Raw genomic sequence first — 21996 nt, 5'->3', positions numbered from 1 at the left:
TTGTTGTTGTTGTTTTTCTATTTGCTACCATATTATTCTGCTAAAATATTTACCTGAAATGGAGAAATAAACCAAGAGAAACCTATTTCCAATTGAAGAGAAAACTAAACTGAGTGTTTACCAGTACATAAGGCAAGTCCATATCAGTTTGGTAATAACTATGTGTGTCTGAAAAGTGTTAGCTGCCTGGCAGTGTTCCTCTGGGGACAAAACCAGACTGGAAGTTAACTTTCAATAAAGACCCTGCTTCTCAAGGCTTCCTAACAACACATGACAGGGAAAGGCTGGGTTGGCTTCAGTGCTTCGAATTCCGATGCTTCTGTGAGTACCTGCTGCAGATCATCTGCTCAGTGACCAGCTCTGCTGTCGTGGTTGTCAAGAGGTGCCTGGCAGTGGGCACTGGTGTTCATGGCTGCTCTATTCCCCTGGCTCGTAACTGGGATTGTAAGTGATGCAGTAGGTTTTCCCACATGAAATTGAACAGTTTTGCAACTAGTTGTTGGGCAGTTCTAATGTGTAAGAGGTCAGGTTAAGCATGACACCAGTTCTGTTACATGTGCCATTCACTTTTGAGACAAGTTTATCCTGGTGGGCAAGGACTCGTGTACTTGTAGTGTACAAGTACTACTGTAAGTGTACAAGTACTACTGTACTGGTACCACTGGAGGTTTTACTCGCTGTTTTTAGTTACATCACTGATGCAATTGTTCAGCTCATGGAAATAACGTGCCTGGTACCATTTTCCATTCCTGTGATTTCAAGGTGACCAAACCCAAAGTGGCACAGAAAGCCAGTTCTGGCTGTTCAGGTGTAGAGTATGAACTGTCTGCAGTGTTGCTGTCGCAGATCTGGATTACACAGTAGCATTCCCAAATCCTGCTTTACAGTTGGAAAGTAAAGTCAGAGTTTTCCTTAACCCCAAATATGACACAGCCCCAGGCCTAGGCTGGTGTTTTAGGCACTATAAAGTAATTAGTTCAGTAGTCCCAGATAAAAAAATTTAATCTTTCTATAGAAACAGTGCACTGTGTTACAAATGGGTTCATTTGGTTTCCAGTGACCCTCATGGATGTCCAACAGCAAAGTGTCTCCCTCCCCCTCCCCTCCCTGGTCCTTTTGTCCGTAACATAAAAACTGGAACACAAAAGGCACCAAGCAAGAACTTATACTAACAGAACTGTGACATGACAAGACAGCGATCAGGAATGATTACAGTGTTAAATACCATCCTAACACTCGGAACCGTTACTGAAAATAAGCTCTTTAAAAAACAAATTTGGTGTTTGACTTCTCAGTCGTTATAAATCTGTAAAGGCTGAATCCAGCGCTGCACATCGAGTTCATTTACAAGGGCTTGAAAAACTGCAGCCTTTCAGAGGTGGTTTATACAGGTTGCTTGGTGTGGCCGGCTTCTTAAAAAAGTATCAAAACTGGAGAACTTCCAAATATATTTACAGGGGTCTGTTACAGTGTTATCACACACAGCCTTGCCTCAGGTTTCTCCTTCATGCACACAGCGCATGCAGTTGTAGGAAGCTTCCTACCTTACACCACCACGTGGGTATCTCCCTCATCTGTTCACTGCCTTCAAATCTAAAATTTGAATAGAAAGATGCTTCATTATTCAGGCATTGTCTCTGCAGGCCATGGAGTATTCTGAGAGTATGCCTTATGTCTGTAATGCATACGAGGTCTTCAGACACTTTCCTCCTTTTCTTAGTCAAGAATCAACTCCCAGCTCACAAAACACTGTGAATTTATTCTAAAAGAAAGGAAAACGAAAGGGAAAAAGGAAGAAGCCCCCCAGACCTGTTCAAGCTGAGTTTCTTCTACTCACTGGAATACAAAAGCTTGGACTGATCTAAGAATGCCAGGAAGGTCTCTCAAGGTTTTGGTACGGTTCAGGGGGGCACTAGTTCATTATGCAGTGACGGGTATTTGCTTCCTATACAATTCCCTGGGAATCTGACAGAATGAGGTGAGAAAAAAGGTTTTATGCAAGGTGTAGGATGATTTTCCCTGCTCATGGCAGGGGGGTTGGAACTAGATGATCTTAAGGTCCTTTCCAATCCTAACTATCCTATGATTCTATGAATTTTAACCTCCCTGCTTAGTGCTCTGGTACTGGAGACCTGCCCTGGCGCAGGTTGTTCCAGTGGCAGCAATGAGATAACTGCTGCACTTCAGAATTCTACATAAGCTGAGTTAAGCCCTGGCCCCACAGCATCCCCTAGATTTGGACTCTTACTGTGAACAGGGGAAAAGGACAAGGAGGAAAAGAATTAACTTGTTACTGTGTTGGTTTTCTTTCCCTACTGAGCCAGGTGACAGTGCTCGCTTTGGGTGTATGGAAGCATATGGAGAAATCATTGTTTCTGCTAAGTCTAAGCTGATTTGAGAGGTGTGAGATTCCCAGTGGGGAAAAGAACTTGGATTTCCATTTAGAAATAAACCATCCAAAAAACCTGAATTGAATTTGTACCAAGCTGGATAAAGCAACAATGCAACACACAAAAATTGGGTGCTGTAGGAGTTTCTCTTGACTGAGAACAGTGACACTCTTCAGTTACAAGCACTGCAGATGAATCCTTCGGGATAGAGTGGGGAATGGAAAAGCAACTCAGGAGCTCTGCGTGTTATGGGAGTGCTTCCTCTGTCAGCTACCTTACCTCCTGTCTTTAGATTTCCAAGCAAACTTTTCAAACATCTGGTAAAAATTCAGTTATCCCTAATTTCCATAAATGTAGGCTAGTAGTTTTAAAATATAGGTATATTTTTTATATATATGTATATATTTATATGCCTATATATCTATCTAGTCCAGATAGATACAGACACAGATAATCTATGCACAGCAAGCCAAACATACAAAAAATAAATACTCTCACCCCTCTACTATATTTACAGAACAGATCTTATAATCCAGATTTTTGTTAATAAATATTTCTAAACTGCCTGTACAGGGTTGGTTTTACTTATGTTGATGGATAGCCACAAAGCATAGTCAACATATTTACAAAATCTCTATAAATATAGTCTTAAAATAAAGCAATCGCTACCGAACCTTCAGCCGGGCTGGTTATGGACATTGAGTTAGTAGCTCAGCCGTCGCTTATTCACTATCACAAATGGGTAGTGCAACAAGTTAAAGTGTGTATAAAAGATTATACATACAAAACTCTCACATCCTTTGGATGTTTGCAGTTCATTATAACTTTGTGGTTACCCTTCTGCAACATAAATAACGATCAGAAAGAAGAAGCAGGTTCTGGGATCCAAAGCAGATTTGTTCAGTGTGGTGTTTGGAGCAGCAGCTTCATCCTCACGGCAACCCGTCGTCTTCTAAGCTTAATGCTACACGCTGTGAAGGAGAAACAAACACACTTGGAAAACGTGTGACTTGTGATACTGTTGCTGACTTGTATTTCTCATTAAAAATCTCATTGTTGTCCCAGTGTACTGGTGACAAATCTATTTCAAGCACTGATGTTCTTCCCCTCCAAATGGGGTTTCTCACTCAAGTGTTACTTGGAAGCTTTGCAAAGTTTATTTCACTTGTGCATTGGATGAAGCTCCTCGTGAGGGATGACACCTTCTCTAGTGTGATCTTTAGCACAATCTTTGGATGATATGGGGCATCACCTACGCGCCTGCCTGCCTATAGAAGCTATACTGCCTTCACTCATTACTTATGGAGCTTTATGCTCTCTCTTAAAATGCAGTTCAGTTGTAAGTGCTGGCACTTCCTCTCACCAGGGCTGCTGCTTTGAAGGAGGCACCTTTACAGACAAACTACCTACAGAAAAGAGTGTTCTCTCTCTTCTGCCTGCACAGGACTTGCTATCAAAATGAGTATTTCCTTTTTGTAAAGCTTAATCTTGCCAAGGCAAATGTCCTTAACCTCTTATAGAACCTCATTCACTCCTCCTTGTGAGGAATCTGACTCATCTTTATGCTGTTATTACAAATAATACTCTCTCTGGTTTGCAGGGAAACTCAAGATATACTTAAAATAGTTTAGACCATAGCAGTCTAAGCACATATAAAAGAATTCAGTGGAGGGTAAGTAACCAGCTGTCACATACTGAGCTCTTGAGGTAGGTATGCTTGCTAGGTATATTAATGAGGACAATTTATCTTAATTTGGACAGAATGTCTGGTTATATAGACAACCATATTCTAAGACAAGTAACTGCATGAGCTGCCTAAAGGTTTAGGCTTCTGCCTATTCAATGAATATTCAAGTAGTTCTGTTTTTTTGTCATTATATGGCAAATAACCAACACTGTAATTGGCTGGTGATAAATCTGTATCTAAATTCTCAATAAAATGAATCTTCTCCATCAGCAGTTTCCTACATATATATGTAGGAAAATATATATATATAGGAGGCATATATATGTATTTTATATAACCCATCGTATTTATATAACCATGTAACCCAGCAGATACTTACTGCTGGGTAGACATGTCCAATTTGGGCAGTCCGCCCAATGTGGATTTCGTCTTCATCTTCCTCTTCTGTTGTCTTCCTGTACACTGGATTATCAAAATTCATGCTTTTAGTATTCTTCCGTTTCCAGTTTCTCCAGATGAGGTATCCTCCCATGCACAGCAAGCCAATGACCACTGAGGAAACGGGAAAGGGAAAGATAAGGCTGTTGGCCAGACAGGAATATCCTGGTATGTTCCCATGTACATATCCATATCTCAAAGCCAGACTGCTATTCCCCATTTCAGCAGTTCCTGTGCTCCTTCCCACCCCCAGCCCTGAAACTCAGAGGAGTGTATTTGCATTAGCACGTTGGTGAGATCTCCTTCAAAGGTTACATCAAATCAGCTTACCGACAGGAATGACGATGCCAATGACAGCTGCTGTCACGGTGGAATCAAAGCCTTGGTCATTGTTCGCATCTGTAATTACAGAAGTTGTTCTGATCATTTAACTCATTCGTGTTGGTTTTAAAGCCACATCCAAGGAATGTTTTATGTTGGTAACCATGTTTATAAGAGCAGGTACTGACGGGACAAGGGATTTAAACTGAAAGAGGGGAGATTTACATTAGATATTAGGAAGAAATTGTTTATTTTGAGGGTGCTGAGCCGCTGGCAGAGGGTGCCCAGAGAGGCTGTGGCTGCCCCATCCCTGGCTGTGTTCAAGGCCAGGTTGGACACAGGGGCTTGGAGCAACCTGCTCTAGTGGAAGGTGTCCCTGCCCATGGCAGGAGGTTGGAACTGGGTGAGTATTAAGGTACCTTCCAGCACAAACTATCTTGTGATTCAATGTTGTTCTGCCCATCAGAAAGCTTTTGTATTTAAAGAGGTTACAAAAAGTTGTAATAAAATCAGTAAGGAGCAGACAAAAAGCACGTACACCCGAACCTGGGCTGCTTCGTCCTAGGAAGGATGCACAGCCTGGCCAGAAAGCGCTCCTGCCCTTGCAGGATACAAACCCCACTCCGGGAGGGTGTCCAAAGGTCTGGGAAGTGCTCGGTGCAGTGTTACCAGATGGAGAAGCTCTGCCGAGTGATAAGTGAGCAGCTGCACTTGTACCTCGTGTTTTCAAGCACACAAAAGGAAGGTGGTTTTACAAAACATGATGTTTAATGGATATTCCCTGCATGGATCAGGGGATGGTGAATAGTGCTCTTAAAACTCCTCAGCAGAACACTTTCTACTACTGACACAATTAATGATTTATTGAGCTGTCAGAAAAAGAATGTAGTTCAAAGCCATCCTCCCAGCTGCTTTGTAATTATTCTTCTTCTTTATTTATAGGTAAGGAGTTAGTCAACACATATATCACTCACTGCTGCAGTCTGCCTCAGCATGCAAGACTGACCCCAAAACTCAACACTGGACTTAAAAGAGGAAAACCCCACAATTATAGGGAAAAAATAAATAAAAATATATCATCAATACACCTTTCAAGTTATATATTTAAAAATGTTTGCTCTGAGCTTTTGTAATAGGGGATCAGCCCAGAAAATCTTTTGCTAAACTATCAGGAATTGAGAGCAGGAACTACCTGTAGTTTTTCTTTTCATACACCAGTTCATGCAACTTAACAGGCAAGTTATCCTTTTCAATACTTCCCTGTGACAGGTTGTTCTATCACATAGTTATTTACTTACTAATAAAGGGACTATAAAAGCACCTTCTTTCCATGATTTGCTACAATCAATTATTGCACTTGAAAGAAATTTCCACAAATAGAACTTACAGGAATGAATTTTAGAAACTGGACTGTGCTTCCCCACATGCAGTATGGAGCGTGCTCCATCGCTGTTCCTGGGCACCCGACTCAAATGGGAATGGCTGAGTTTTGCTTTCCGGATGCCACAGAAACTGCCTGTTCTGCTCAGGGAAATGTTTAAGGCCAAAAAGATTTTTTCAAGCAACCTAGATGTGTTTGAGGCCTTGAATGAGAGTCCTGAAGGGTAAAGTCTTCTCTCTGGACTAGAATTTGGGGTTTGTTTTGGAAAATCAGGTCAGCTTTTCTGCTCTCCCTTGGCAGCAGCTATCTAGAGGTATCACCTGTTAGCACTGAGGTGGTAGGTTGGTGTTTCATTACTCGTGTCTTTGGCTGAAGTAATTCCACCCGTCCAGCAGGGCTGAGGCTGGACAGGAGGCAGTTCTCACTTACAGCTTGTGCTGGATCACATTAATAATTAAAGAGTTAAAATAGGTGAAGTGCCTTAGAATCATCCATCTTACAGTGTGCAGCACTGAAGCTGGGATGAACTTGTATTGGGCATGAGGCAGTGACTGGTGTGAACACTCAGGGCCTCATCTCTCGAGTCTGCTTCATGTGTGCTGGATGAAAACCTGATTTAAGTTCCTTGACATCCCAAGTGAGTAGAATCACATCAGCCATCATCAGCCATCATAACAGAGAAACAGTACCTGATGTTTCCTGTATCTGACCTGTTTCTGTCCTGGATTCAGCTGGGATAGAGTTAATTTTCTTCCTAATAGCTGGTGCAGTGCTGGGTTTTAGCTTTAGGCTGAGAACAAGGTTGATAACACACGAATATTTTAGTTGTTGCTAAGTAATGCTTACCCTGATTGAGGACTTTTCAGTCTCATGCTCTGCCAGTGAGGCGGGGCACATGAAGCCAGGAGGAAGCAGAGGCAGGACACCTGACCCAAACTGGCCAAAGGGCTATTCCATACCACAGCACATCATGCCCAGTATAGAAACTGGGGGGAGTTACCCAGAAGGCCCAGATCACTGCTCGGGTTGGGCTGGGTATCAGTCAGCGGGTGGTGAGCAATTGTATTGTGCATCACCACTGTTTGTTGGTTCTTTTTTTCCCCCCTATCTCTTGCTACTTCCCTTTTTGTTAGTGTTCTTCTCTGTAGTGTTATATTGTACTTTATTTTAAATATTAAACTGTTCTTATCTCAACTCATGAGTTTTACTTTTTTCCTCCTGATTCTCCTCCCCATCCCACTGGCAGGGGTGGTGAGGAAGCAGCTGCATGGTACTTAGTTGCCAGCTGGGGTTAAACCATGACAGTGACACACAGGTATGTGCACAAGTTTTTGTGACGTGGTGTATATATAGAAAAAGAAAAGAGGAATCTCATTCTCTTACAGTGCTGTGATAAGTTGCTGTTTCCAGTGGTCATCTCAGAGTCTATCAGGATGGATGTGGTGGAAGGTAAATGAAAACTCGGGGTGGTAATTGTAGCTTCTGATACAGCTTTGGGCACAACTTCAGTGGTGGTATTGGCACTGCCAGGCACAGGTGTGATGGTCGTGGTACCAGCAGTACGTGACGCTGTGGTTGTAGAAATCAGTACAGTAGTTGAAGTCATTGGAAGATCTGAAAAACAAGAGCAACAATGAAATATGGTTGAGTCAGTACACAAAGCAAATCACGAATGGTGACTGAAATCTGGGGAGGATTGTTACGTTTAATGATTAGAAACAGAAACCAAATTCCAATTCTATCTAGCAGGTAGTCAGACTATTGATAGGTCTTTGTCTGAAGCTACAGAAATGATTTCCTGAAGTTAAGCTGAATTTATTGACAGTAATACAGTGTCTGGATGGAGGGTGGTCAGGAAGTTAAACAACTTGTGGTTCTTCTTTTTTTTCTTTCAGACCTCAGAAGACACTGACTTTGTACCCGGGAACTGAATGTTGCACGTTGGGGAAAACTCACTGAAACCACTTGTCTCTTCAGGATATTATCAGCAATGACTGTGACCTCTCCACATCCAGGATCTATAGGACATCAGTGTAGCAGATCTTAATGATTTATTGACCATTCACACTTCTCATGTCAGGTCTTAACCATTTTTTCGTCTTTCCTCCTGTATTTTTTTCTTATGTTTTGCAAATCAACAAGCTTTCAATAAACTCTGTATTCAGAAGGCAGCAGGTGGTGGAATACAAAAGCCAGTGTTTGCATTCCACCATCAGGCAGTATATTCACTGTAAGTATGATCTGGTTGGAGTAGCACAACAGTGACGTGATTGTATTTACCTTTGAAGCATTTTTTCATGTCAGGACCCAGCCACATGTTGTCAGGACAGGCACAGGTGTACTTGGGAGAATGGGGAGAGATCTGAGGTGCAGGGAGACACAGATACTCACAGCCTCCGTTTGGCTGGGGGCTGAGCTCGCAGGAATCTGGAGCTGGTCAAGGATGGAAGAAAAGACAAGTTATTTTTCTAACGATTTATTTCTTGTTCTTGGCAAAGAAATACCAGTTCAAGCAGACTCGCTTCCACTCCCTACCTCAGTTAATTGGGCTGCTTAAGCACCTGTACAGTTTGGAGTAGAGTGAGACCTTACACACGGTGGCCAAAACTGCCCAAATATGAGACGAATGGCAGGCAGCACAGTGAGAAGTGTAACTCACTGTTATCAGAGGTGTTAATTAAACAGCTATTACCAAATTGCAGACTTCTCAGTAATTGCTGCTGAATTCAGCATGCAGGAACTTCAGACTTCAGGCACTGATTTCACATTATTACCCGTGCTTTTTCTCTCATTGAGAGCCACCAGGAAGCGTTTCTTTTGCTAGCTCAAATAAACCTGATTTAGGCCTTACCTTTGGGCTGCTTTAACTCATGGAATACCACGATGTCATGGGGATTATTGAGGTTTTCTGCCAGAACGGAGATGTCCAAACCATTCAGCCTGTTGGCGCTGAAGATTGCTTCGTTCTCCAGGTCAGTCCAGAACACTCTGTCCTGCAGGAAACATCGGATTTCTGACCAACTCGAGTTGGATTAAACTCCAGTAGTCACAGAGTCACTGCGCTGTGTTCCTGCCTTGTGGCACCTTTGGTTCATGCTACTTCTGTTGGCAGCTTTTTTGGGGCTTTTTGGGCACTGTCATTTGTGGTGTTCAAAAGCACAGCAATCCTATGTGTGTACAAAGAGCTTAGCAATTTTAGTAGCTGTCAGACTGAGGTAAGGGAGCAGAAATATGGTTACGTACAGAAGAGTTGCATCTGTTCAGTTTCTGAACTGTTTGGTTTTTAAAAGACAGGCTGGAGCACAAGCAGAACCAAAAGGCCACACCAAAACCTTTTGTTTTGCTGTTTTTTTTTCTCCTTTCCAAAGATAAGACCTGCTTTAAACAGGTATCTATGAAGAGGCCAGTGCCTAGAGCACACCTGGAAGATGAGTATCTATTTCTCTTCTTTATTAATGTATTTTGCATGGCACACTATGATTGAAGATGCAAAATAAGTGGTCAAGGAGGTACACAGGAAGTGCAGTTATCAAACTGTATTTAGTTGCTCACTCAGCTGTGTGTGCTGCTGCCTGCTAAACCCACATGTATTCCAGTAAGAAAAGCCACACTGCTGGAGAACAAGGGTTATTTATCAAAATTATAATGAAATAAAAATTACAATTATTAAATTATCAAAAGCAAAAGGGTTGTCTGTTGTTCTAACCAGCCATTCAGATGAGGAAGGGTGTATAAAGGTGAAATCGCCCAAGAGATCTTTCCAAACACTGCTGATGAGGGTAAAACTAAAGAGCAGCAATGTCTTGGGGAAACCTGTGCCCAGAGTTAGATGCCCAGATACCATACACATTGCATGGGAGGAATAAGGGGTTTAAGGAAGAGGGTTTTCCTGAGTCAAAAGCCAACCTAGTAGAGTGACATGAAGAGACAAGAAAGGAGGGTGATGCAGCCTGTGACAGGGAGACAACCAGACACCTTTCTCTGCTGTAACTTATTTAAGTGAGGGGCCAGAGTTGAAGCTTTTGTTCCCATAATGGTTGAGGTGATGGCAGAAAGGAGCTTGGCTACAACAGAAGACTCCACTGTCCCAGGCTAGTGACACTTGGCAATCCTCTGCCAGTGGAGGAAGAGCAGAAGAGCCGGACTGGCTCTTTGCTTCCACCCAGAAAAAGCAGAGATTTCAATTATGTCTTCCATACCCCTGGAGTACTCCTGAGATAGGATGGGGAACGCAGTTTTGCACACATGTATCTCAGGCTTTTTATCTTAAGCATGAGAGACGAACTGCAAAGGATCTGTTAGCCCTGGGCCCTGCCACTGGGTAGTTCTGTACGAGTTAGTAGCAGCAATGTGGATGCCTCTTTAGATAGGAATTTCTGCAGATCTCAGCAGGTCTGAGTTTTTCCCATCTGTCCTGAGATGGCATTTGAGGGTTGGAATTATACTATTTAATTAATTACTGCACTGCTTTTAGTAAGGCTGCAGCGTGACACTCAGTGGTACGAAAGTTCTGAATCTACAGCTCAGTGGGTTTTCAATGGAACAAACTCAGGTAGGAGCTGGGAGCATTTAAAGATGAGCTGCTGTCGTCGTAGGATCAGAGCTGTAGTTCTGGGGACAGGGAGGTTTCTCTGATGTGCGGCAGGGTGTGTGTGTGACAAGTGGAGCAGTTCAGCCTGGAAGAGAATTCTCTGACCCTTTCAGCACCAGGTGAACATGCATCTTTGTAGTGCCAAGTGCCCCCTCCCTCAGCAACGCATCGGTCACAGTGACTGCAGGGGGAGCCCTGCCAGGCCCTTGCTGCACGGATATTCCCATTGCTCCTACAGTTTTGGCCTTTGTGTGGACATTTGGCTCAATTTAAACTAAGGAAAACCCATTTTCCAATTCTGTGGGAGCTGTTATCCTGGGCACCACCATCCTTATGGATGCCCTCGTGCTACATGAGGTAAAAGCATGATACTACCGGCGCATTGCTCCGGATTAAGGGCATTAGGGAACGCTTTTCCTCGCTGAACCCACACCAGGTTAATCAGTTTCTACAGCAGCCACTGCACTCACTGAGCTTTCCTTGCTATGTGAAAGGCAGAGCTTTTCATCAAGAGCTCAGACCTCTTGCAGCCTCCAGTCTGTTCTGCAGCCGGTTTCGACCCTTACCTCAAACACTGCTAAGCCGAAAGGGTGGCTCAGATCATCCACAGAAGAGATCAGAACTTTCCTGTTGCTGCCATTGAAATCAATGCAGGACAGGGAATGCAATTTGGAGTCTACCCAGTAGAGACGCTGATTCAGCAAATCTGAGAAGTGAAACACAATGAAGCAGAATTACACACAGCTCCTGCACTCTTTTTCTCTTGCCCAGCATGTTTTCCCACTGGCAGCATGACTAATCTCTTTATTATTGGGCCCTTTTTTTTTATCAACACTAGTTCTGATTTTGACTCAGTGCCCAGATATGCTGGGATAAGACCCTATAAATAAGATTAAAAAGGAGGAACATTCTGTTGTGTGTGGGGAATGGCTGACTGACAGCTTTGTACAATGAGCTCCTTTTGTTACCAGGAGGAGCAGGCCAGCAGCGGTTTGGGCTTCCCTGAGTCACTCATCAGTGCCTGAGGGAGAAGCTTCATCCCTCTCAAGACTATTCAGTCCTTGGCCTCTTGCTGAAGAGCAGCTGTGATTCAAATGAAACACCTCACTGAAGGAGCTGTGTGATTTACACATTTTCAGGGAAGAATCATCCTGGGTCCTGAACCCTTGTTTGTGCTCCAGGTTGTGGAAGGCTGGTGGTGGTGGTGGTGGGACACTCCTACCAAAGCCAAACAGGTTTTGGGGAGGGAACAGGTCAAAGTGGAAGGGAAGGATTCTGTGTTTGTTTGAATAGTAAGCACTGGATTTCTCTTCCTGGAGTAAATTTACTCATTTTGGATGAGATTCACTGAACAGAATGCCAGTGGATGAGTGCCAACACAAAACAAGTTCTGTAATTAAACAAGTCATTAATTAATTTCTTAATTACTAAAGGATAACATTATTCGTTCACAGCAGTAGCACTTCAACACCATGCACTGGTAGCAGCACTTTCTCCTCCATCCTTGTCATGGCCAGAATTTTCAAGTATGAAACCAAGCAGAGAACCTCACATTTACATGGTGTCAAACACAGCTGTAACTCCAGAGGAGGGTGTCCGCTGTGGCCCCATGAGAGCTGGAAACCTCCTTTCTCCTGTGACTTGGTGTGCAGTGAGAATGACCACAGCCCTCTTGTGGGCCAGCAGGATCATAGAATCAGAGAGTTTGGGTCGGAAGGGGCCTTAAAGATCATCTTGTTCCACCCCCCTGCCACAGGCACAAACACTCTTGATGATCAAGGACCTGTCCAGCCTGGCCTTGAACACTGCCAGGGATGGGGCATCACAATTTCTCTGCACAACCTGTGTCAGCACCTCGGCACCCTCATAGTGAAGAATTTTTTCCTAGTATCTAATCTCAATCTCCTCTCTGGCAGGTTAAAGCCATTCCCCTGTCCTGTCCCTACAGGCCATTGTAAGAAGCCCCTCTCCAGGTTTCTTGTAGCCCCTTTAGGCACTGGAGCTGCTCTGAGGTCTCCCCTTAAGGAGCCTTCTCTTCTCCAGGCTGACCCAACCCAGCTCTCTCAGCCTGGCTCCACAGGATGCAGGGTACAAGCCAAGACAGGTTCCATCTCACCCCCCTGATCCCACATGGCTGGGCAGGCATGTTGATGTGGAAGGGGCTTTGCAGGCCATGTGTCTTCACGTGAGGTACTCACTGAGCGCTGCCTTTGTGCAGTCACAATTTTGTTTTCACAACTAACAACAGAAATGAATTGATGTCAGCCACAGTAGGTGCTGTAGCTCTACCCTGGGCACTTACCAAGTGTGATGCCATTTGGCCACTCAATGTTGTCAGTCACCAGCACTTGCCGCCCCACGCCATTCAGGCCAGCTTTCTCAATCTTAGCTTTGTCTCCCCAGTCAGACCAGTACATGAACCTGAAAGAGACAGATGGAACAACACAGTGAATTGGACTCTAGTGTAAGAAATCTGCACTAATAACTGGAGTAGAAAGTGCCCTGTTGTCTCTTCAGTGAACTCTGGTATGTACCTGGTGGAGGCACATACTGCTCTACCAGTGCTCTGCCACACATCTTGTACCAGAATGCAAAATCCTACTTTAGTAATCCCACACAACCTCCTGGTGTTCCTGCTACCTGTATAGCTATCATGTATCCAAGCAGCCCACACACATCAGATAGACCACTTCCTGGTATAGCCTATGTGTCTGGGCCACCTCAGGCCCAGCAAACATGACCCGATCATTGTTTGCAGAACTTTCTTTAACAGCAGTGGCTTTTCAAAGAGTTACTTGAACCACCTCAGCAGTCCCATTTCAGTTCAATGGATCTATCTTAAAGGGCACCTGAAGTCTTGATAAGAACCACCCACAAGTTTGTAAGAGAGGCAGAAAGATGACTGGAACACCTCTGTTGGCAAAAGGAGTGTTTGTGGTCTTTACACCTACCTCCGTGTGGGATCAACAGCAATGGCTCTTGGCTCGCTGAGGTCGCTGTTGAAAAGTGTCCTCCTCCTGCTTCCATCTGCAGTAGCCACTGAGATGGTCTTGTTCCCAGAATCCGTCCAGTAGATGTTCTTATGGACCCAGTCTATTGCCAGTCCCTCAGGAGAGTTCAGCTGGCTGTCTATCAGAATCACCTGCTCGGCGGTGTCGCTCGCTTTGTCTATGTAGGCACTGCAAAGACAGGACTCGTCACGGCTCTGATGTGGCACAGAGGGGGCCGTGCACACGTGCATGGGGTTGTCCCTCAGACAGCTGAATGCCAGGAAGCACCTCTGCAACCCCATGCAAAGGAAGTGCACAACTGGCAGTGTGGGTGACACAGAAACCCTTATGGCTGTATGTGCAACCTCCACCTTTCCTACAGCTTGAACTTGCTCCTCTACACCTGGGTGACAGGCATTTCCAGAACAGGGAACTGTCAGTCCATTTTTTACCTGCTTCCTGCTACAACTGCACAATTCAGCAAAACATTTGACTTCAGGCACGTTGATTTCAATAGCATCAATTAATGGGATTTATGGACATTAGAAATACCATCTCCAGTTCTCTGCTGAACAGAGTTGAACTCAGCATGTAAAGAAATGTGCTTAAATGTATTGCAGAATTAGGACCTCTGTAACTAATTATGATTCATCAAAGGGATTCATAGAGCTGTACTAATTTAGCAAATGATCTCGTTAGATACAAAGAAAATGTTCACTAAACATCAGTGGCAGCCTCCACATCTTTCCAAACACTAATGAAAGGCAGCAAACTCCACATGGATGCTTCCTAAATAACTCAGTGTTGCTCCTACAAGCACATAGGCTGATTCTGCACTGTTGCCCCTGCACCAGTATCAGTTACACCAAGTGAACTGAGATGGAGTTAGAGTTTGCATGCTTAGTCTGGCTGTTAGAGTAACATGGTACCTCTTAAACCAGACTCTGTCATTTTAGCTTGATGGGCAGCACATGTGGTAGATACACAGCTCCAGGCCAGGTAACTCCTCATCAGTGTTCACAGTGTGCTCAGTACTTCCCATCCACCACTGTGGAGAGCTGCTGCGCTGCGCCCCCAGCCTCACTCACTGCACTGGTGGGGAAGCCCAGAGAGGCTCCTACAGCTTTCAGAATGGGAGGGCTGAAGTAGAGGTGACATTTCAATTCTCCCAGCAACTAAATATGGTAAAAGATCTTTTGACACCCCAAAGGGGACATCACCTCAATAGCAGAAGAGCTGGAAAAGCAAGTGAGGTGCATTAAGAAAGATGCGATCTCTTGTCAGCAATTACCTCCTGTCCCACAGTTTTCACCCTGTGACAGCCTCTGGACCATAGACTGCTTTTCCCCAGAGGACTCCTGCAGGTGAGTCCTGTCCTCTGCTGGAAGGACATGGTGCCCTTTTGTTTAGAAGTGTTTGATATAATGATGGTAGCAGTATCTTAAACAGGAACAGGAATTGTTAAGAACTTACAACTGCACAGTTGCTCTGCAGAAAAGGTGGGACTTAAAAAAACTTGTGCAACCAGGAGTAAGAAAGAGAAAAATCCTGCTGTTTGGAAAAAGACAAAGGCTTGTACAGCCATGTCTAGAGCATGAACATTGTTCAGTGTCCCAGGGCATTCGCTGTCAGAGAGCTACAGGAGGAGCAGTGTGTCTCCATCTTCTGTGTATGCACCTGAAGCCCTTGCCCACCCCTGCCTGTGCCTGCAGAATCAGGCTTGGTGACAGCAGCTTTCTCCTGAGCCATCTCCCCATTTTCAGAGCCCCACAGGCTCAGGGTACCTGCTGAGCTACCCAAGTACTTCATACTCAGCACAGCCTGTGCAAATTTCCCTGCCAATGGCATGGGAGATACCAGAGCCTGGAGAAACCTTGCCTTGGCTCCCACACACTGAAACCAATGAACCTTTGCCTGATCATTAGCTAAAATCCAGAACAAATCACTGTAGAAGCTGCAATAGGGTGCAATAGCTATGCAAATCAGAATATACATGGGGGATTTTCAGCACATAAATTAAATACATTTTTAACTAGGCACACTCACAAAGCCCTGGTACATAATACTGTGATGGATGATACAAAACAGCTCAAGGAGGAAGGAGGAGCAGAATTACAGAATGTGTGCTGTGGTCAAGTGCTGTGAATTTAAATTCAGACTACCCGAGACTACAGTGGACAGTCAGTATCTGTGTTGCTACCTCCTTGCTCCCACCATTTGCCTCCTTTGCGCTTTCAGTCCCTTGTGGTTTCATGTACAGCAAGCACACAGCACAGCAGCAGTCTCACACACCACTGCTTGGCAGTAGTATGATTAAGTAAATAGGAGTCTACGTGTAATTGCACAAATGCAGCAGGATCTTTGATAAAAAGCCTTCCTGCATTATCAAACCAGATAGCTGCACAAAGCCCTGATTTCTTTATCAGTTCCTAAAGAAGCTTACAAAGTCTGGACTACAACAGATAATCCAGTAAGGGAAGAAAAGCCCTCGGGTACACCGCATTGCTCTCTGTAGATTGTCCTTTGGGGGTGCAGACTGAACCACAGCTTTGGAAAGGTACCAAACCACTCATCCTCTCTTGCCCCTTACCTGTAGATTTTTCGGTAGAACAGATCACACCAATATATCCTGTTGGTGGACACCTCCACGTCCAGTGCCACAACGTTCTTCAGCATGGGAATGAGGCGAGAATAGTCCCTTTTCACCAGGTCTATCTTGCGGACCTCGTGGCGGTTGGTGAAGATCAGGTACGGACTCTTGCCTACCACAGAACACCAGTCAGTTTAGCAGCTGACCCAAGAACTGGACTTCATTTCTCAAACAACAACAGCCACTGATAGTTCTGCTTTGTAACATGCCAGAGGCAAGTGTAAATGGCTTCCAGAGGCAGAGCTACCACATGGACATGGAGGACCGCAGCACCTCTGTGTCACTAGATGTACACTGGCTCTTGGTCTGCCCATTCTGCTAAGCCACAAGCAAAAGTCCGGGGAATGTTCTCACCTTCAGTCACCCAATTTAGATACAAAATACATGGGCCAGATTTTGGTGACTCACGGCCAGGACAAGGAAGAGAAGGGCTGGCTGGAGGGAAGTGAGGCACACAGACTTGAGGCACCATAGAGCCAGATTGAATCCAGCAAAGCTAGGACTGGTTGCCAGAGAGGAATTTTAGACTGTCGTGTACATGCAGAACTCACGCAGTCACCTGAGCACTTGGGCTCAGGCAGTTCACATCTGTCTTGTGGGGAGCCAGAGCCTGCAGCCTGCGTGCTGGTGATACTGCTACTGCAGTCACAATCACAAGCCAGCCCAGGCTGGAGCCTCTCAAGAAGCATAAAGTTGACCTGAATTTTCCAGAAGACAGGAGAGCAGGACATACCAAAACCAATAGTTACTTTGCTTAGAAAACCATAGCCAGCACCTTAGCCTTCATGGTCATTCACAGTGGGCCCCATGGAGCCCAGTTTCCTACTTAAAGGAGGCAGTGTCTCTAGCACAGACCAAGAGGTGCACATCCTTGCCCTCTGCAAGCAGCAGAGCATGGGATTCTCTGTGTTCTGAATTGTCACTTAAATAAGCTGAGAGTCAAACAGCTAAAGCTTTAGTTTGCTCTTTGTGCACCTCCCTGTTTGAGGCAGGGACAGGATGGAGGCTCAGAATGAGCTTTAGCGGTTTGTCTCCAACAGTAGCCAGTTGAAGATCCTAGTGTCCTTCCATTGGGAAGGACAAAAGGGGATGCAGGAACATGATGCTGAAAGGGAAGAGCTGGGACAAGGTTCTAGCTCTGCAATACATCATGTTGCAGGGCTCCCAGCACAGACTTTTGGGCACAACAGAGTTTTCTAACCAACAAGCAGGTCGGTGTCCCAGGATTTGGGTCAGTCCTAACTTGGCAGTTACGAGACTAACAGACTTGATGAGGACAGCAGGGCATGGTGCCTACCATATAGAACCTGAGAAGAAAGAGGCTACATGGATGTGCAGGATGGCACTAGAGAAGCAATTCTATATTGCAGGTAACACCCTTCCCCAAGAGACCCACCATTTCCATTAAAAAATCCCCCAGCATGGCTGATGCTTAGTCTTGCACAACTCAACTTTCCATCCCTCTGACATTAACATTCGTTTCTGCAATAAGGTTGAGCAAACTGCTGGTGTCCGTGTTGGTATTTGCATAGGAGGGTGGCGAGGTGGCTAACCTACCGGGCTTTAATTGGCATGTTTTCTTCCTTTTAACAGCACCACCACGAAATGCTTTTGCTGCACTGTTTTTAATAACACCTGTCAAAAGACTTTCTTTCCTAGTTTCGGCTTCAAACAGCCAGATAGTGACTGTAATCTTGCTCTGTACACTGTTAAAATATTCTGATCTGCATGATCAGTAGTTCTTGCCTAGAGACGCATCTGCTATCGCTGCAGCAGTTCTGTGCTGCTTGGAATGAAATGTCTTTGCTTGCTTTCTTTGCTAGTTTCCTTTTGTTTCTGTTCCTCCAGTCCCAGCCCTGCAAGCATGTTTTCTTATTGGAGTTGGGATGTTGAGCAAGCAGAGTTGAAGTGCCTGTGGTGTTGTCTTACCTACAGCTTTGCAGTTCTTGGACAGGGTGTCCATCTCGTATCCCTCGTAGCACTCGCATTTGTAGTCCCCCTTGTAATTAATGCAGATCTGGCTACAAGCGTCTGGATTCTCACATTCATCTATGTCTGAAAGGAGTGTTTGAAACCCATCAATAACTTGAAATCAAACCATCTGTGATGGAGCAACGCTGAAGTGAACATAATCACGTCTCTGTATGGTGAAACACAAGGGACTGCTGTTTGCATGTAAATTACCTCCACACGTTTTTTTATCCAGAAGCTTGTATCCGGGCGGGCATTCACATTCATAACCGATCTTCAAGTCTTTGCATATGTGTGAGCAACCACCGTTGTTCATAGAGCACTCATTAATACCTGGAAGGGATACACACATTATCTGTGACTTTTAGTTGTAAGACTGAATAAAATTAAGAGATGTCCTGAGAAATCTTCCCATATATCATAGCTTTTGGTAACCAGGAGCTGGCCACACAGAGCGTATGAGTGACTTCACAGATAGGAAGCCACCACCATATCACTTTCTTGCTCTTCATTATTCCAAACCACCACTGTAGGATCATTTGAAAAGCTAGTGCCTAAATGAACAGGGAGCCCTGGGGATACAGTGTTTGTGATTCTCTGCATCTCATCCCATCAGAGAGCTGCTGCTTTGAGCATGTTCTGCCACATGTGAGAAACTTCCAAGGGACCTAAGGGCTCTCTCCAAGAGGCTCCTTCTTCCCCATGCGCTGGTTCATGTTGATTTTTCTGAACAGTCTCTCTGAGCTTTAATAATTCATGCTGGGGGAGTCTCACCTCCCAGGGGCCAGCTATTTTGAAATACTATTTTCCCATCTAGCTCCCAGGAATGATCTATGTGAAAATTCCAGAAAACACCACAGTACAGTCTGTCAGAGATACTCCATTAACACCGAGGTACAGTCCTCCCACAAACACATCCCACACTACAGCCTCTGCTGGCAGCCTGCATCAACCCAAGTGTGCAACTGATGAAGCAACAGCCCCAATCTTTTCCTGGGTCCCTTTTGAATCCCAAGGCCACCTTTCTGACCTGGCTTGCAGGTGCTGCAATGAAAAACAGACTAAGTGGATCCTTGTAACTAGAACTGCATGAGACGTTGAGGAAAGCTGGTCTCCTGTCAGAAATAACATTTCTTGTTGTAATTAACCTACACAAGGTGTAGAAGTTCTCTCCCTGTGTAAGACTGCTGAAGAGAAGCTGTGGGATTTCAGGGATAGTGGGCTCATTACAATGAGCAAAACTGATATGCTTCAATCTATAATGCAATTTAAAGGCAAATTTTTCATTTCTCTCTTACTTCTTGCTTCCTTGCACACTGCAGGTGAGCAGTATTGCAGAGCCATTAAACCAGTGCTCTTGAAAGCAAATGAAAACAACCACAAGCTAATGAAGTCAGGAAGACTAGGAAAATACTATGCCAGAAGGAACCCCATCTCAGCCCCGGGATGCTTTCACCTTCCTATCAAAGACACACACATACAGATTTCAATACATTATTACTAGAGAAAGTTCACTAGGTTCCAAGAAGACATCCACGGAGTCACTCTGTGTGTTGTCACTGATGTTTATTAATGGATATCACATATTCCTATCCTTGCACAGAGCTCCAGAAAATGGGGTCATAAACATGCACAACTGCTCTCTGCAAAATACTACAAAGGCTGTTTCAACTAACAAGCAAACTCACTCAGATGATTCCCATAGTTTCAGAGGTACTTTGTGGACTGGATTTAGAGACTGTAAAATCAAGTGCTGGTTCACTTGCTACGCTTCTCAATAGCAGTTGAGGAGCCTGGCAGAGACATGAGCCTGTTCTCTTTCTGCTGGGCAGCTGCTGCCCATTACCCAAAGTTCAGCAGTATATTCACTGCCTGCCTAAAATAAGACAAGTGATGCTCTGTCTTCTGTCGTGCTTTCTTTTGGCAATCTTGGAGGACACTGCAGTGTCTAGCACACAGCTAGACAGACACACCAAGACGAGGAGCATGTCCTGCCTCTCCTGCCTTCTGTGTGGATTACTTCTGTGTGGGTGTTACATTCACAGCAATCCACGTCACTCAAAAAAACATGTTTTCTTTGGGGGCTATTCTCTGCTCAGCTTCCTGACTCAAAACCACACTTCACTGCCTGGGACTGCACCACATCAGCCATGGCACTACCGTAAGACTGAGCACCAAGGCCAGCTGAGCCATGCCACTGCTCTGTCTCCTAAAACAAACTGGGCTGTCAGCTTTGTCGAGAGACCTCCACAAACAGACAAGTTGCAACACCCACTCAGAAAGACAGGGAGATGTGGATTAGTGTAAGAAGAAAGCAAGGCCATACTGAAAGCACAAGGTAAGAGCATCCTCACTAGGCACCAATACAGAAGAGAGACTGACAGTTCTTCCTGGATGCGAGCTATTCCTGAGGCAGGCACTGAGCTCCATGCTACTGGTGCTCCATGATGTCATGGGAAGAGATGCCTGCCTGAGACATTTCTGCACTGGGGATCAAATCCAATGTGTCTGAGTAATGCTGCAGACTGGGGCTGATGCCCACAGTGTCTGGAGGGAGGGAAAGGTGAGAGAGGAGCTGCCCTAGTGAGAGTGGCACAGCTCTCTGGTGTGGGCTTTCCATTCTGCTGACTCTGACATGCAGAGCTGGCTCTCATGGCTTGAGCACTGTCACCAGCCCAGAGCGAGCAGGACGCTGCAGAGAGTTACCTGCTGTCACGTCTACGGGAAGCAGCAACAACATGTAAAATCCAGAAATGGATGAAGTCATCTCTCAGTGATTGCTGCCACTCTACATATTTTCACATCCAAAGTATGTTCCCAATATTAAATTTTTATGATGTTATCATCATGTGACAAATCAAGATAATTTAGGCAATAAGGCTAAATAAACTGGTCTGTACTGTGGAGAACACTATTATCTGAGAGGGGGAATTCCTGGTTCTTAGACCCGTGCTCAGTTCATGTGTCCCTCCAAGAATAAAAGCTGAGCTGAGAAGGGCACAGTTCAAACTTACAGATGATCAGACTAGGTTACTAATTATATTCATATGAAGGGTGATGAAAGAATAAAGGCAAGGAAAGAGAATCAGAGTGAGAAATAGCATTAGCAGCTACATGTGGTTACACTCAAAGCTGTGAGCACCAGATGGAGAAGAGGGGAAGCAGTTACAACAGGAGCAACACGTAGAAGGCAAGTACTGTACCACATTCTTTCAGAGGCTCGTCAGACCAGTCCCTGCAGTCTCTATGTGAATCGCACACTTTGCCTCCGTCAATGCACTCTCCACTCTTACACTGAAACTTGCTGGGACTTTCACATGCTGACTCTGTCGTGTCGGGCAAGAGAGGAAAGCAACTAAGTTAGACGAGGCTCATGACAACAAACAGTCTGACATAAAGCTTCAAGAGGGTGTCATTAGCAGAAATAGGATGGGATTAAGCAAATGAACATTAAGCCTGAGTATCATGCAAGGTACTTCTCAAGTCATACAGTCTGCCTGGTCAGCACAATCATCTCTACCAAGCAATCCTTCTGCCAGAACGGCTTAAAACTCTCTACAGGAACAGCCTGCCATGG

General features: G+C 44.8%; 1 protein-coding gene across 1 annotated transcript in view; it reads right to left on the bottom strand.

The window, feature by feature from the left end:
* Positions 1–2755: 2755 nt before the first annotated feature.
* The window catches only part of LRP8 (low density lipoprotein receptor-related protein 8, apolipoprotein e receptor), a gene marked incomplete at its 5' end in the record, with an annotated part of 73920 nt that continues 54679 nt past the window's right edge, over positions 2756–21996 (bottom strand). Inside the window, 13 exons of the mRNA XM_010011132.1 lie at positions 2756–3361; positions 4457–4629; positions 4846–4914; positions 7601–7831; positions 8498–8650; positions 9069–9210; positions 11375–11514; positions 13111–13229; positions 13760–13987; positions 16389–16560; positions 18378–18503; positions 18633–18752; positions 21623–21745. Of these exons, the coding sequence (XP_010009434.1) occupies positions 3323–3361; positions 4457–4629; positions 4846–4914; positions 7601–7831; positions 8498–8650; positions 9069–9210; positions 11375–11514; positions 13111–13229; positions 13760–13987; positions 16389–16560; positions 18378–18503; positions 18633–18752; positions 21623–21745 (1835 nt within the window). The remainder of the gene's footprint in view (positions 3362–4456; positions 4630–4845; positions 4915–7600; positions 7832–8497; positions 8651–9068; positions 9211–11374; positions 11515–13110; positions 13230–13759; positions 13988–16388; positions 16561–18377; positions 18504–18632; positions 18753–21622; positions 21746–21996) is intronic.

This window comes from Nestor notabilis, unplaced genomic scaffold, assembly GCF_000696875.1.
Source record: "Nestor notabilis isolate BGI_N333 unplaced genomic scaffold, ASM69687v1 scaffold7423, whole genome shotgun sequence".
In the NCBI taxonomy this organism is placed as follows: Eukaryota; Metazoa; Chordata; class Aves; order Psittaciformes; family Psittacidae; genus Nestor; species Nestor notabilis.
Note: the sequence above shows the minus strand (reverse complement) of the source record. Positions and strands in the feature narration are given on the sequence as shown.